General features: G+C 51.3%; 1 protein-coding gene across 1 annotated transcript in view; it reads left to right on the top strand.

Moving 5' to 3' along the window:
• Window positions 1-12799, top strand: part of capn5a (calpain 5a) — a 129757-nt gene extending 116958 nt beyond the window's left edge. Inside the window, exons 11-13 of the mRNA XM_070892553.1 lie at window positions 1215-1336; window positions 8288-8424; window positions 10357-12799. Coding sequence (XP_070748654.1) covers window positions 1215-1336; window positions 8288-8424; window positions 10357-10539 — 442 coding nt within the window. The 3' untranslated portion in view covers window positions 10540-12799. The remainder of the gene's footprint in view (window positions 1-1214; window positions 1337-8287; window positions 8425-10356) is intronic.
• Window positions 12800-13044: the final 245 nt, after the last annotated feature.

Genomic DNA, 13044 nt, shown 5'->3' with positions numbered 1-13044 from the left:
ACAACCCTCTGAGAAGAAATTCCTCCTCATCTCTGTTTTTAAATGGGCGACCCCTTATTCTGAAACTATGCCCCTAGTTCTAGCTTCCCCCACGAGGGGACACCCTCTCTGCATCTATCTTGTCGAGCCCCCTCGGTATCTTATGTTTCAATAAGATCACCTCTCATTCATCTAAACTCCAATGAGTACAGGCTCAGCCTTTCATCGTAAGACAACCCTTTCATCTCAGAAATCAACCGAGTGAACCTTCTCTGAACAGCCTCCAATGCCAGTATATCCTTCCTTAAATAAGGAGACCAAAACTCTACGCAGTACTCCAGGTGTGGTCTCACCAATACCCTGTACAGTTGTAGCAGGACTTCTCTGCTTTTATACTCCATCCCCCCTTGCAATAAAGGCCAACATTCCATTTGCCTTCCTAATTACTTGCTGTACCTGCATACTAACTTTTTGTGTTTCATGTACAAGGACCCCCAGGTCCCTCTGTACTGCAGCATTTTGTAGTCTCTCTCCATTTAAATTATATTTTGCTTTTTTTAATTCTTCCTATCAAAGTGGATAACCTCCCATTTTCCCACATTATACTCCATCTGCCAAATTTTTGCCCACTCACTTAGCCTGTCTATATCCCTTTGCAGATTCTTTGTGGCCTCTTCACAACTTGCTTTCCCACCTATCTTTATATCAGCAGCAAATTTGGCTACAGTACACTCAGGCCCATCATCCAAGTCATTAATATAGATTGTAAATAACTGAGGCCCCAGCACTGATCCCTGTGGCACCCCACAAGTTAAAGTTTGCCAACCGGAAAATGAGCCATTTATCCCGACTCTGTTTTCTGTTACTTAGCCAATCCTCTATCCATGCTAATATATTACCCCCACCCTGTGAACTTTTATCTTGTGCAGTAATCTTTTATGTGGCACATTATCGAATGCCTTTTGGAAATCCAAATACACCACATCTACTGGCTCCCCTTTATCCACCCTGCTCAGTACATCCTTAAAGAATTCTGGCTAACTAAGGCTGGCAGAGAATCCCCCCATACGGCCCGGCGCGGTTGGAAATAGGACCACTTGCCTCAGAATAATAGCAAAGTAGGAGGCTTATGGGGGTGCTTAGTGAGTTGGCTGCCCTCCGATGGTTGCTTCACTTGTCTCACCAACCTGTGCTTCTTGTTGTGTTTGTCCTTCTGTTTGCGGTGGTCTTCACAGGGAGCTAACGCTGAACGAGCCCCCTCGCACGTGCTGGTCCGGGATGTGTGGACATCCCCAGGTGGTGACCCAAGTTCATGTGGTTGCAGCGAATGGATTGGCCCCACAGGACGGCAGCACAGGTATGCTCTTTTCGTCGCAGGGTGGGCCGCGATGGAGATCTCAAATCACCCCACACCTCTCTACCCGCAGCTCAACAACAACAACAACTTGTATTTATATAGCACCTTTCACGGCCACCGAACATCTAAAAGTGCTTTTACAGCCAATGATGTACTTTTGGAATGTAGTCACTGTTGTAATGTAGGAATCATCATCGTAGGCAGTCCTTCGAAATGAAGGTGACTTGCTTCCACACCAAAAAGGGATGAGTTCACAGGTGTTTCAATGAAGGACCTAATATTCCAGGTCCCGAACTACATGTCGAAGGGTGGAAGATGCCTGTGCGTGGATTTTTTAACGTGGGGTGGCCGTTGCACACCAGCCACCACACGGGCTTGACAGAGCTAGGTCTTGGTCCAGTGGCAAGGGTTACCCAAGATGACTGGAGACCAGCTCTGCTGCACGGACCTAGTGCGCGCACATATAGCAGTGTGGGCTGGGCCGTGCTGCCCCTGGGTCCTCACCTCTCCTGGGCCCTGATCACATCCCTCGACAAACTCTTGCCGCTCCTTCGCCCCTCCTGCTGTGCCTGCCCGCACTGCAATCAGCGACCTGGCTTCGCAGCCGTCGCCCTCCTGCAGCAGCACGCGCTGCTCCCTGCAGTGGCCCCGGCCTGTATTGGGAATGTAGGAAACACAGCTGTCAATTGGTGCACAGCAAGCTCCCACAAATAGCAATGTGACAATGACCAGATGATCTGTTTTTTGTCACGTTGATTGAGAGATACATATCGGCCAGGGCACCGGGGATAACTCCCCTGCTCTTCTTCAAAATATTGCCGCGGGATCTTTTACGTCCGTCTGAGAGAGCAGACGGGGCCTTGGTTTAACATCTCGTCCTAAAGCGCCTTTAACATAGTGAAACTTCCCAAGGTGCTTCACAGGAGTATAATGAGACAAAACATTTCACACCGAGCCGCATAAGGAGAAATTAGGGCAGGTGACCAAAGGTTTAGTCAAAGAGGTAGGTTTTAAGGAGCATCTTAAATAAGAAAAGAGAGGCGGAGAGGTTTAGGGAGGGAGTTCCAGAGCTTAGGGCCCAGGCAACAGAAGGCACGGCCACCAATGGTTGAGCGATTATAATCATTGATGCTCAAGAAGTCAGAATTAGAGGAACTCTGATACCTGGGGGGGCGGGGGCGGGTTTATGGGGTGAAGGAGATTAAAGATAGTGAGGGGCGAGGCCGTGGAGAGATTTGAAAATAAGGATGAGAATTTTGAAATCGAAGAGTTGCTTAACCGGGAGCCAGTGAGCACAGTGGGTGATGGGTGAGCGGGACTTGGTGAAAGTTAGGACGCGGGCAGCCGAGTTTTGGATCACCTCTAGTTTATGTAGGGTAAAACGTGGGAGGTTAGCCAGGACTGAGTTGGAGTAGTCAAGTCCAGAGGTAACAAAGGCATGGATGAGGGCTTCAGCAGCGGATGAGCCAAGACAAGGATGGAGACAGAGGTGGAAATAGGCAGTCTTAGTTATGCTGCGGATCATCATCATAGGCGGTCCCTCGGAATCGAGGAGGACTTGCTTCCATTCCCAAAGTGAGTTCTTTGGGGCTGAACAGTCCGATATGAGAGCAACAGATCCTGTCACAGGTGGGAAAGACATTCGTCGAGGGGAGGGTTCGGTAGGGCTGGTTTGCCGCGCGCTCCTTCCGCTGCCTGCGCCTGGCCTCTTCATGCTCCTTGCGTCGAAACTCAAAGAGCTCAACGCCCTCCCGGATGGATTTTCTCCACCTCGGGCGGTCTGCGGCCAGGGTCTCCCAGGTGTCAGTGGTGATGTCGCACTTTACCAGGGAGGCTTTGAGGGTGTCCTAATAACATTTCCGCTGTCCTCCTTTGGCTTGTTTACCATGAAGGAGCTCCACATAAAACATTTGCTTAGGGAGTCTCGTATCTGGCATGCGAACTATGTGGCCTGCCCAGTGAAGCTGATCGAGTGTGGTCAGTGCTTCAATGATGGGGATGTTAGCCTGAATGAGGACACTGATGTTGGTGTGCCTGTCCTCCCAGGAGATTTGCAGGATCTTGCGGAGACATCATTGGTGATATATCTCCAGCGTCTTGAGGTGCCTTCTGTACATCGTCCATGCCTCAGACCCATACAGGAGGGCGGATATTACTACAGTCCTATAGACCATGAGTTTGGTGGTAGATTTGAGGGCCTGGTCTTCAAACACACTTTTCCGCAGGCGGCCGAAGGCTGCGCTGGCGCACTGGAGGCGATGCTGAATCTCCGCATCAATGTCTGCCTTTGTTGATAAGAGGCTCCCGAGATATGGGAAATGGTCCACATTGTCCAGGGCCGTGCCGTGGATCTTGATGATTGGAGGGCAGTGCTGTGCGGCGGTGACAGGCTGGTGAAGGACCTTTTGTCTTATGGATATTAAGCGTAAGGCCCATGCTTTCATATGCTTCAGTGCGGCTATGTGGTCGACAGCTCATTTCAGGGTCAAATGTGACACCAAGGTTGAGAACCGTCTGGTTGAACCTCGGACAGAAGTTGTGGTGAGGGATAAAGTCAGTGACCGACTCGGGGCCTGGAGTTCCCGTTTGATGGTGCTTTTCACTGTAATTTGGCCGAACCAGTACAAAAGATCGCAGAGTTTTAAGCGTAAATTACTTTCAGCGCTAGTCGAGTTTCCGCGAGCTTTTGCACCATCGCGCCGGAAGCCGGCTCCGCCCACAAAACTGGCCATGCCCCCAGATCGTACCAATCACCGTGGTGCGTTTCCGCTAATTGCGGCCTTTTGCGGGCCTTCGAGGAGGCTCTTCGTGGTGCAGTGGGTCGCACCGTCGCCTCAGAGTCAGAAGGTTGTGGGTTCAAATCCCACCCCGGGGACTTGAGCACACAAATCTGCTGACAATCCATTGCCGTGACGAGGGAGCGCCACACACTCAGAGGTGCCGTCTTTCGGATGAGCCGTTAAATCGAGGCCTCGTCTACTCTCTCGCGTGAAGGCAAAAGATGCCACGGGTACTATTTCGAAGAAGAGCAGGGGAGTTATCCCCGGTGTCCTGGGGCCAATATTTATCCCTCAATCAGCATCACTAAAACAGATTATCAGGTCATTATCACATTGTTGTTTGTGGGAGCTTGCTGTGCACAAATTGCTGCCGCGTTTCCCACATTACAACAGGGACTACACTCCAAAAGTATTTCATTGGCTGTAAAGCGCTCTGGGACATCCGGTGGTCGTGAAAGGCGCTATATAAATGCAAGTCATTTTTTAAAGAAAGGAATGGGGGGTTTTCGACGCAATGACTCTGATTGTCATCTTTTTAAAAAGCTTTTAAGTAATTTCTTTTCAATTTATTAAGAAACTGATTGCTGTACCCCAATGTAACTTGTAAATGGTTCAATATGGGTTTTTTTTTTCTCAGTAATTTTTGTTATTTAAAATGGGCTTACTTACCAGGAGGTGCATTGAGACTGTGATTAAAAATGCTTATTTTTTTTGTGATAAATCCATTTTGAGCCGCATTAATCAAACTGCCCCAAGTTCCCACTCTTAAATATATTGCGGAATATTTTTAAATGCAATGTTTTTTTTTTAAATGACGCTCTAAAACACTGCCCGATTAGCGCTGGTGCACAGCAGATCCTGCGTTAGTCGAAATGCAATTGAGTTTGAGCGGGAACTTGAGGGGGAAAAAAAAACACGTTGCAAAACTATCGCAATTTGCGCCCGGATTGCTGATTGCATCCAAGGCGGACTCTCGTGGCCTTAGTGTTTGTTTGGATGGGTTAAGCTGGACCCGAATGGCCTTCCTCATTCACGCCTATGTTGTGAGTCACTCTGTTGTTTGAGCAGTTGATCCACATTCACATTGCACATCAGGACAATCCCACTCCACAACTGCTCCAGGTGTGCGCTGAGCTGCACTTTCGTCCTTCCTTGTATCTCCCCCGGCCCCGCCAACCTCCCCCCCACCCCCCCCCGCCCCACAAATTGTAGATTACCTGACAGCAGATATCCTCCAGCTCCTCGAGTCTCGTCGCCGAGAGCATGCAGAAACCAAGCGCAGGCAGCGGAAGGAGCGTGCGGCAAACCAGACTCCCCACCCACCCTTTACCACTGTCTGTCCCACTGTGACAGGGACTGTGGTTCTCGTATTGGACTGTACAGCCACCTAACGACTCATGTTAAGAGTGGAAGCAAGTCTTCCTCGATCCCGAGGGACTGCCTCTGATGATGACAATGGGTGGGCTGAGGATGGAGGGGGATGGAAGGGGAGGGGTTGAGGAAGAGCAGAAGGAGGAAGTGGGGGAGTGAGTGGAGGAGGAGGGAGATGAAGGGGGAGAGGATGAAGAGGGGGAAGGGAAGAGGAGGAGATGGGGAAGGATGAGGAGGGGGGAGGGGAGGAGAGGAGGAAAGGGGGAAGGGAGAGCGGGGGGGGGAGGAGGAGGGAGGATGGGAGAGGGGGAATGAAGCGAGGAGAAGGAAGCAGTGTGACTCCTTGAAACATAGAAAATAGGTGCAGGAGTAGGCCATTCGGCCCTTCGAGCCTGCAACGCCATTCAATGAGTTCATGGCTGATCATGCAACTTCAGTACCCCATTCCTGCTTTCTCGCCATACCCCTTGATCCTCATCCTCCCCTCATGTAAAACCTACTGGGAGTCGGGTCCGGCCTAGAAGAGGCCCAGTTATTTTCTGCTCCCTGACGCCCGTTGGCCCGTTGGTCAATCTGGCGGGAGTCCGCGGTTTTTTATTTAACTGTAAAGCCAAGGCCTCCACGTCCCCCGGCCTTACCTGGTTTTTCCCCGCACCCGCCCTGCTAATACTGGCACCCCTGTCTCGGTTAGACTTACCCAATTGGGGGCAGCTCACACTGAACACCGGTGCGACTGTTAGCTGTGTGAGCAGGGGGACGAGAGGTGTCGGAGTGGGTTTAAACTTGGCCGATGGGAAAAGGACATTGAGGATGAAATTTATAGACCAGGTACATATTGAGATCTGAACTATCTCGGAATATACTGGGAGAGGATAAACGAGGTGAGAAAGGGCGAGAGGAGACTTTCCTATGTTTTCAGGATTGGTTCTTCAACAAGCTCTAGAATCTTGGAACGATACAGCACAGAAGGAGGCTATTCGGCCCATCGTGCCTGTGCCGGCTCTTTGAAAGAGCGATACAACTAGTCCCACTCCCCTGCTCTTTTTTCCCCCCGCCCCATAGACCTGCAAATTTTTCCCTTCACGTACAGGTTGAGTCTCCCTTATCCAGAACCTCTCTTATCCAGAACCATTCCCGGCCACCGGGTGGCGGAGGGGCAGAACTCCGATATGAACAAATTAAAGTCCTTCCCCGCTACCGACTCCCGCAATCGCTGGCCTGACCCCGCGATCCACCGCCTCCACCCCCCCCCCCACACCCCCGCCCCATGATCTCTCTGCCGCAATCTCAGCCCCAAGCCAGCCAGCCCCGAGATCCTCTTGCTCAGTGCCTGCACCATCCAATTTAACGTGACCACCCCTCGTCCGGAAAAAATCCCTTAGCCAGAACAGGCCGGATCCCGAAGGTTCCGGGTCAGGGAGGTTCAACCTGTTTTTATCCATTTATTCTGCTCCAATTGCCAGCAAATCCCCATTTGGGAGGTACAACAACAACTTGTAGTTAACGTCTCAAACGTCCCGAGGAGCTTCACAGGAGCGTTGCCAATAAAAACATTTTTGACACTGAGCCACATGAGGAGAAATTTGGGCAGGTGACCAAATGTTTGGTCAAAGAGGTCGATTTTTAAGGAGCGTCTTAATGAAGAGGGGGGAGTGGGGGAGGGGGGGGTGGAGTTTAGGGAGGGAAGGGAAGGGAGAGAGTTCCAGAGCTTGGGGCCTAGGCAGCTGAAGGCACGGCCGCCAATGGTTGAGTGATTAAAATCGAGGATGCCCAAGAGACCAGAATTGGAGGAGCGCAGCGACCTCAGTGGGTGGGCGGGTTGTAGGGCCGGAGGAAGTCAGAGAGATGGGGAGGGGGTTGAGGCCGTGGAGGGGATTTGAAAACCAGGATGAGGATTTTAAAACTGAAGCATTGTCTGACTGGGAGTAAGTGTCATCATCATAGGCAGTCCCTCACAATCGAGGAAGACTTGCTTCCACACTCAAAGTGAGTTCTCAGGTGATTGAACAGTCCAATATGGGAATTACAATCTTACTGCCACAGGTGGGACAGACAGTGGTTGAGGGAAAGGGTGGGTGGGGAGTCTGGTTTGCCGCACGTTCCTTCCGCTGCCTGCGCTTGCTTTCTGAAAGCTCTCGGCGATGAAACTTGAGGTGCTCAATGCCCTCCCGGATGCTCTTCCTATACTTAGGGCGGTCTTTGGCCAGGGTCTCCCAGGTATCGGTGGGGATGTTGCACTTTATCAGGGAGGCTTTGAGGGTGTCCTTGAAACATTTCCTCTGCCCACTTAGGGCTCGTTTGCCGTAAAGGAGTTCTGAGTAGAGCGCTTGCTTTGGGAGTCTCGTGTCGGGGCATGCGGACAATGTGGCCCGCCCAACGGAGCTGGTCGAGTGTGGTCAGTGCTTCGATGAGGATGTTGGCCTGATCAAGAACACTGACGTTGGTGTGTCTGTCCTCCCAGGAGATTTGCGGAGGCAGCATTGGTAGTTCTCCAACGATTTGAGGTGTCTACTGTATATGGTCCACGTCACTGAGCCATACAGGACGGCGGGTATCACTACTGTCCTGTCGACCATGAGCTTGGTGTCTGACTGGGAGCAAATGTAGGTCAGTGAGCACGGGAGTGACGGGTGAATGGGATTGGTGCGAGTTAGGATAATGATAACCAGACAAGTCCAAACAGCCCACGTCCTTGTGACGAAATACGTCGGGGCTTCACCGCGTTCTGCCATGATGTGGCTGCTTGGTAAAGCTGGGGGCGATGCGGTGACCTCTGTCGTTGTATCTTGTCGCTGTGCAGGAGCGGATCCGTACGTCATTATCCGGTGCGGGAGGGAGAAGGTCAGGTCTCCCATTCACAAGGACACGGTCAACCCGGAATTCAACATCAAGGGAATCTTCTACAGGAAGGATCCCAAAGCGCCCATCCGCATCGAGGTGAGCGAACCGAGTACCGTGCGCGGTGAGCGGGAAACGTGCCCGCCCTTCCCTCCTTTACGACATAACTTTTGAGACTGGTGCCGTGCCAGGGCCTGTGCCACCAATGCCAAGGTGAGCCTTGGAGTAGGGGCTCGAAAGCCCAGAATGCACAGAATCATTACCGTGCAGAAGGAGGCCATTCGGCCCATCGTGTCCGTGCCCGACCAATCAAGAGCCATTCAGCCTAATCCCACTTTCCAGCTCTAGGTCTGTAGCCCTGCAGGTTACATAAGAACATAAGAAATAGGAGCAGGAGTAGGCCATACGGCCCCTCGAGCCTGCTCCGCCATTTAATACGATCATGGCTAATCTGATCATGGACTCGGCTCCACTTCCCTGCCCGCTCCCCATAATCCCTTAATCCCTTATCGGTTAAGAAGCTGTCTATCTCTGTCTTAAATTTATTCAATGTCCCAGCTTCCACAGCTCTCTGAGGCAGCGAATTCCGCAGATTTGAGAGAAGAAATTCCTCCTCATCTCTGTTTTACATGGGCGGCCCCTTATTCTACGGCACCTAAGGTGCACATCCAAGTACTTTTTAAATGTGGTGAGGGTTTCTGCCTCTACCACCCTTTCAGAGAGTGAGTTCCAGACCCCCACCACTTTCTGCGTGAAAAAAGTTCACTGTAACTCCCCTCTAATCCTCCTACCAATTACTTTAAATCCACGCCCCCTGGTTATTGACCCCTCTGCTAAGGGAAATGGGTCTTTCCCATCCACTCTATCTCGGCCCAATTAGTTCCACTAGCTCTACCTGTTGCCTGGCACCTGGCTTGCGATTCCCAGAAGCCAGCCCTTGGTTCCACCTTCCCAATCGAAGCCTGTCTCTGGTGCCCTGCAGAGATGTCAATCTCACCCCCCCCCCCCCCCTGCGTCCCCACCCAACTCTCCCGAGACAAAGCTGCTTTTGTGCCCTTTACAACAATTACTAAATCTTGGCATCATCTTTACCCCAGTTGGCATGTCTGATACTGCCTGTGGATCATATTTTTGAGCACCATGGACAGTTATGAGAACCCATGCCAAAATATCTAGGGTTTGGTGCCGACTGTCACGTTGTGGTTGACACCACTGAGTCGGAAGGTTGTGGGTTCAAGTCCCACTCCAGAGACGAGAGCACAAAATCTAGGCTGACACTCCCAGTGCAGTGCTGAGGGAGCGCCGCACTGCACTGTCTGAGGTGCCGTCTTTCGAGCTCATTAAACTGAGCTCTCGTCTGCCCTCCTCGGTGACAAAGCAGCCCGCTTGATCGGCCCCCCATCCACCACCTTCAACATTCACTCCCTCCACCACCGGCGCACCGTGGCTGCAGTGTGCACCATCTACAAGACGCACTGCAGCAACTCGCCAAGGCTTCTTCGGCAGCACCTCCCAAACCCGCGACCTCTACCGCCTAGAAGGACAAGGGCAGCAGGCGCATGGGAACACCACCACCTCCACGTTCCCCTCCCAGTCGCACACACCATCCCGACTTGGAAATATATCGGCCGTTCCTTCATCGTCGCTGGGTCACAATCCTGGAACTCCCTCCCTAACAGCACTGTGGGAGCACCTTCACCACACGGACTGCAGCGGCTCAAGAAGGCGGCTCACCACCACCTTCTCAAGGGGCAATTAGTGATGGGCAGTAAATGCCGGCCTTGCCAGCGATGCCCACATCCCGAGAATGAATGAAAGGAAAAGGTGAACATAAAAGATCCCGTGACACTTTCGACGAAGACAAGATCTGAGTTCTGCCTGGTGTTATTAATACACATATGCCAAAGATTTAACTAACTCTTGATGAGGTGACGTGGTTTGGAAATTTGAATGTTGGCCCGCCATAAATGAAATCGATTTTAATTATTCTCTTCCCCTCCCCCACCCCCTTCTCTCTCTCTCTCTCTTCAGATCTGGAACAGCAATGCCTTCAGCGACCAGTTCCTTGGTCAAGTGACTGTGCTGGCTGACCCTAGTGACCTCCAGCCGCAGCACACCCTACACCTGAGGGACAAGGGTAACCGGCAAGACAACGACTTGCCCGGGACCATCAACCTGCAGATCAGCAGCAGCAACGAGCTGGCCGGCATCTGACCTCCGGAGCACGTGGCACGGTCCGACAGACAAGACCAGCGAGTCAGGGTTCGGTCAGGTCCATAGGGATCTGCAGATAAGAAATTTTAGGGATGGGGGGCGGTGGCTGGGTCCCCCAAATCTGTCCCTTACCCTTTATCCTCTCACCTATACTCCTTAAACCCTTCCCTTTCTTTGGAGCCAGTACATGTGTTCCTTGATACTGGGACCCTTTCGGCCGCCTAACCCCGCTAACTTTCATTCCGCAAATTTCTGCATGACTTCCATCAACTTGTCCTCTTTCTCCGCCCCCCCCCCCTCTTCCCCCACCCACCTCTTCCAAAAACACTTTAAAGCACCCTCCCCCCCACCCCCACCCCACCCCAACAAAGTGAGGGGTGGGGCGGGGTGGGTGAAGAGAAGGAAAAAAATCGATCGGTTCCAGATCATAATCATTATCTAGTAACACTCCGGGTAGACATAAGAACATAAGAATTAGGAGCAGGAGTAGGCCATTCAGCCCCTCGAGCCTGCTCCACCATTCAATAAGATCACGGCTAATCATCGACCTCAACTCCACTTTCCCGCCCGATCCCCCAGAGTCCAAAAAATCTATCGATCTCAGCCTTGAATATAGTCAGAGACTCAGCATCAACAGCCCTCTGGGGCAGAGAATTCCAAAGATTCATAACCCTCTGAGTGAAGAAATTCCTCCTCATCTCAGTCTGAAATGGTCGACCCCTTATCCTGAGACTGTGCCCCCTGGTGCTAGACTCTCCAGCCCGGGGGAAACAGCCCCTCAGCATCCACCAATGAAGTACTTTTGAAGTGTAGTTAGTGCTGGAACCTTGTATGTATGTTTCCCCTCATTTTCTCAGGGAAACAACCCCATAGCTTCTCTACAGTCTAGATATCTTGCCCCCCCCACCCCCCATTTGGGGTCAGGATGAGGCTCAGTTCTTACTCTCTCTCTTGTTTTTCTCATCTCTCTCCCCCCGTGCTCTCTCCTTTCTCGTTCTCTCCTTTCTCTTTCCCGCTCTCTCTCAATCTCCTCTCTCTCTCGCTTTCGCTCTCTCTCTCGCTTTCGCTCTCTCGCTCTCTCTCTCTCGCTCTCTCTGTCTCACAAATTTCTCTCCTCCACAAACAGTTGTCCAACCCTCCAACGTTCACGTTCCAGACTTGCAGTGAAGAGTAACCTGGTGGGTTAGCTGAACATGAACACTTTGACCATTTTCATTGGCCAGTCACAATCCCGTCATCTTTTCCAATTCCGTAACCGCCGTCGACCAGACGACGATCCAATTCTCTGCCCGAGGGCCAGGTTCTCGATTTCCCTTAGAGTCTCAGCACGCTGCACTATGCGCTCCTCCCCGTCCCTGCATCTACATCCTGTCGCACGCCCCTCATTGCCTTCCCAGTGGCACTCCTTCCGTACCCCTGGGACTTTAAAACCCAATCTTTCCGTTGACTGTTCCCCGGAATCCTGACTCACTCCTGTCTTCTCTCTCTTGCTCTTTTCAACCTTGTGCATGTCTTGTGCCTCCCTCTTTGGCTTTGGCTCTACCTCTCCTATTTAGCCCCGGTACAGTAACACTTGGGGTAGGACCTGTTCATTGGGACCACAAGGTTGTGGGGAAGCCATTTTGCCATCCTCAGGCCTAATTTGAGGGTCCGCCTTTTGAGCAGGCTGTCTCCATTTGCACAATTGCATTTTAAATCGACTTTATGGAAGAAATATTTTAGTGTTATTAAGTTTTAACTTTAACATTGTTTTTTTTTTTAATACATTTTTATTTAGACGTTTTCAATCAATGGAAGATTTTTTTTTTCTGCCATTTATGAGTGAGGGGACTTGTGTCCATGGCAGCCTTTGGCTGAGATGGTGGAATGATTTTTGTGCAATGAATGTGTGCACGGAGGATTATTATTCCTGAATAATTGTTCAAAATTAACAGCTTGCGGATCCGTGCACAAACCCCCTTCTTTCCCTGGCCCCACCCCCGCTGCTCGATGGTTTACAAGCTACAATCTGGTTTTAAACCTCCCCCCACCAGGATTGAGAGGGGCCTCCGCTTGGTATTCCTAGTCTGAGAGAGACAGCCAAAACTTCATCCCAACGCTCCTGGGTTGGGAACAGGAAGATCCGAGCCATGTTTCCCAACCCTGATTGCTGCCCAGCAACCATTATCGGGGGAAGTGTTTGCGAGGGGAATATGGGAGGAGTTGGAGGGGGTTGTATCACTGCTAAGACACTAAGAAGTTAACCTATTTTTAATGGGAATGTGGGGGGGGGTTAGGGTTGGGGGGAGTTGTAGCATAAGCCTCTTGCAATTAAAAACAGGGGGGCTGTGTTGTCTTTTTATTTCTCGAGTGGCAGAGCAACGCTTCTGGGGCCTGGTTGCCCCTGTCAACCGCAGGCTTGCTACTGGGTAATTTCTGTAAGAATTGCAAAAAAAAAAATGAAGGAGCAAAAATTTATTTTAAAAATCATTTAAGAGCTGCCCTTGAACTTTGGAACCAGCGGGT

Source organism: Pristiophorus japonicus, chromosome 10, assembly GCF_044704955.1.
Source record: "Pristiophorus japonicus isolate sPriJap1 chromosome 10, sPriJap1.hap1, whole genome shotgun sequence".
NCBI classification, from domain to species: Eukaryota; Metazoa; Chordata; class Chondrichthyes; family Pristiophoridae; genus Pristiophorus; species Pristiophorus japonicus.
This window is presented reverse-complemented; position numbering and strand designations above follow the sequence as displayed.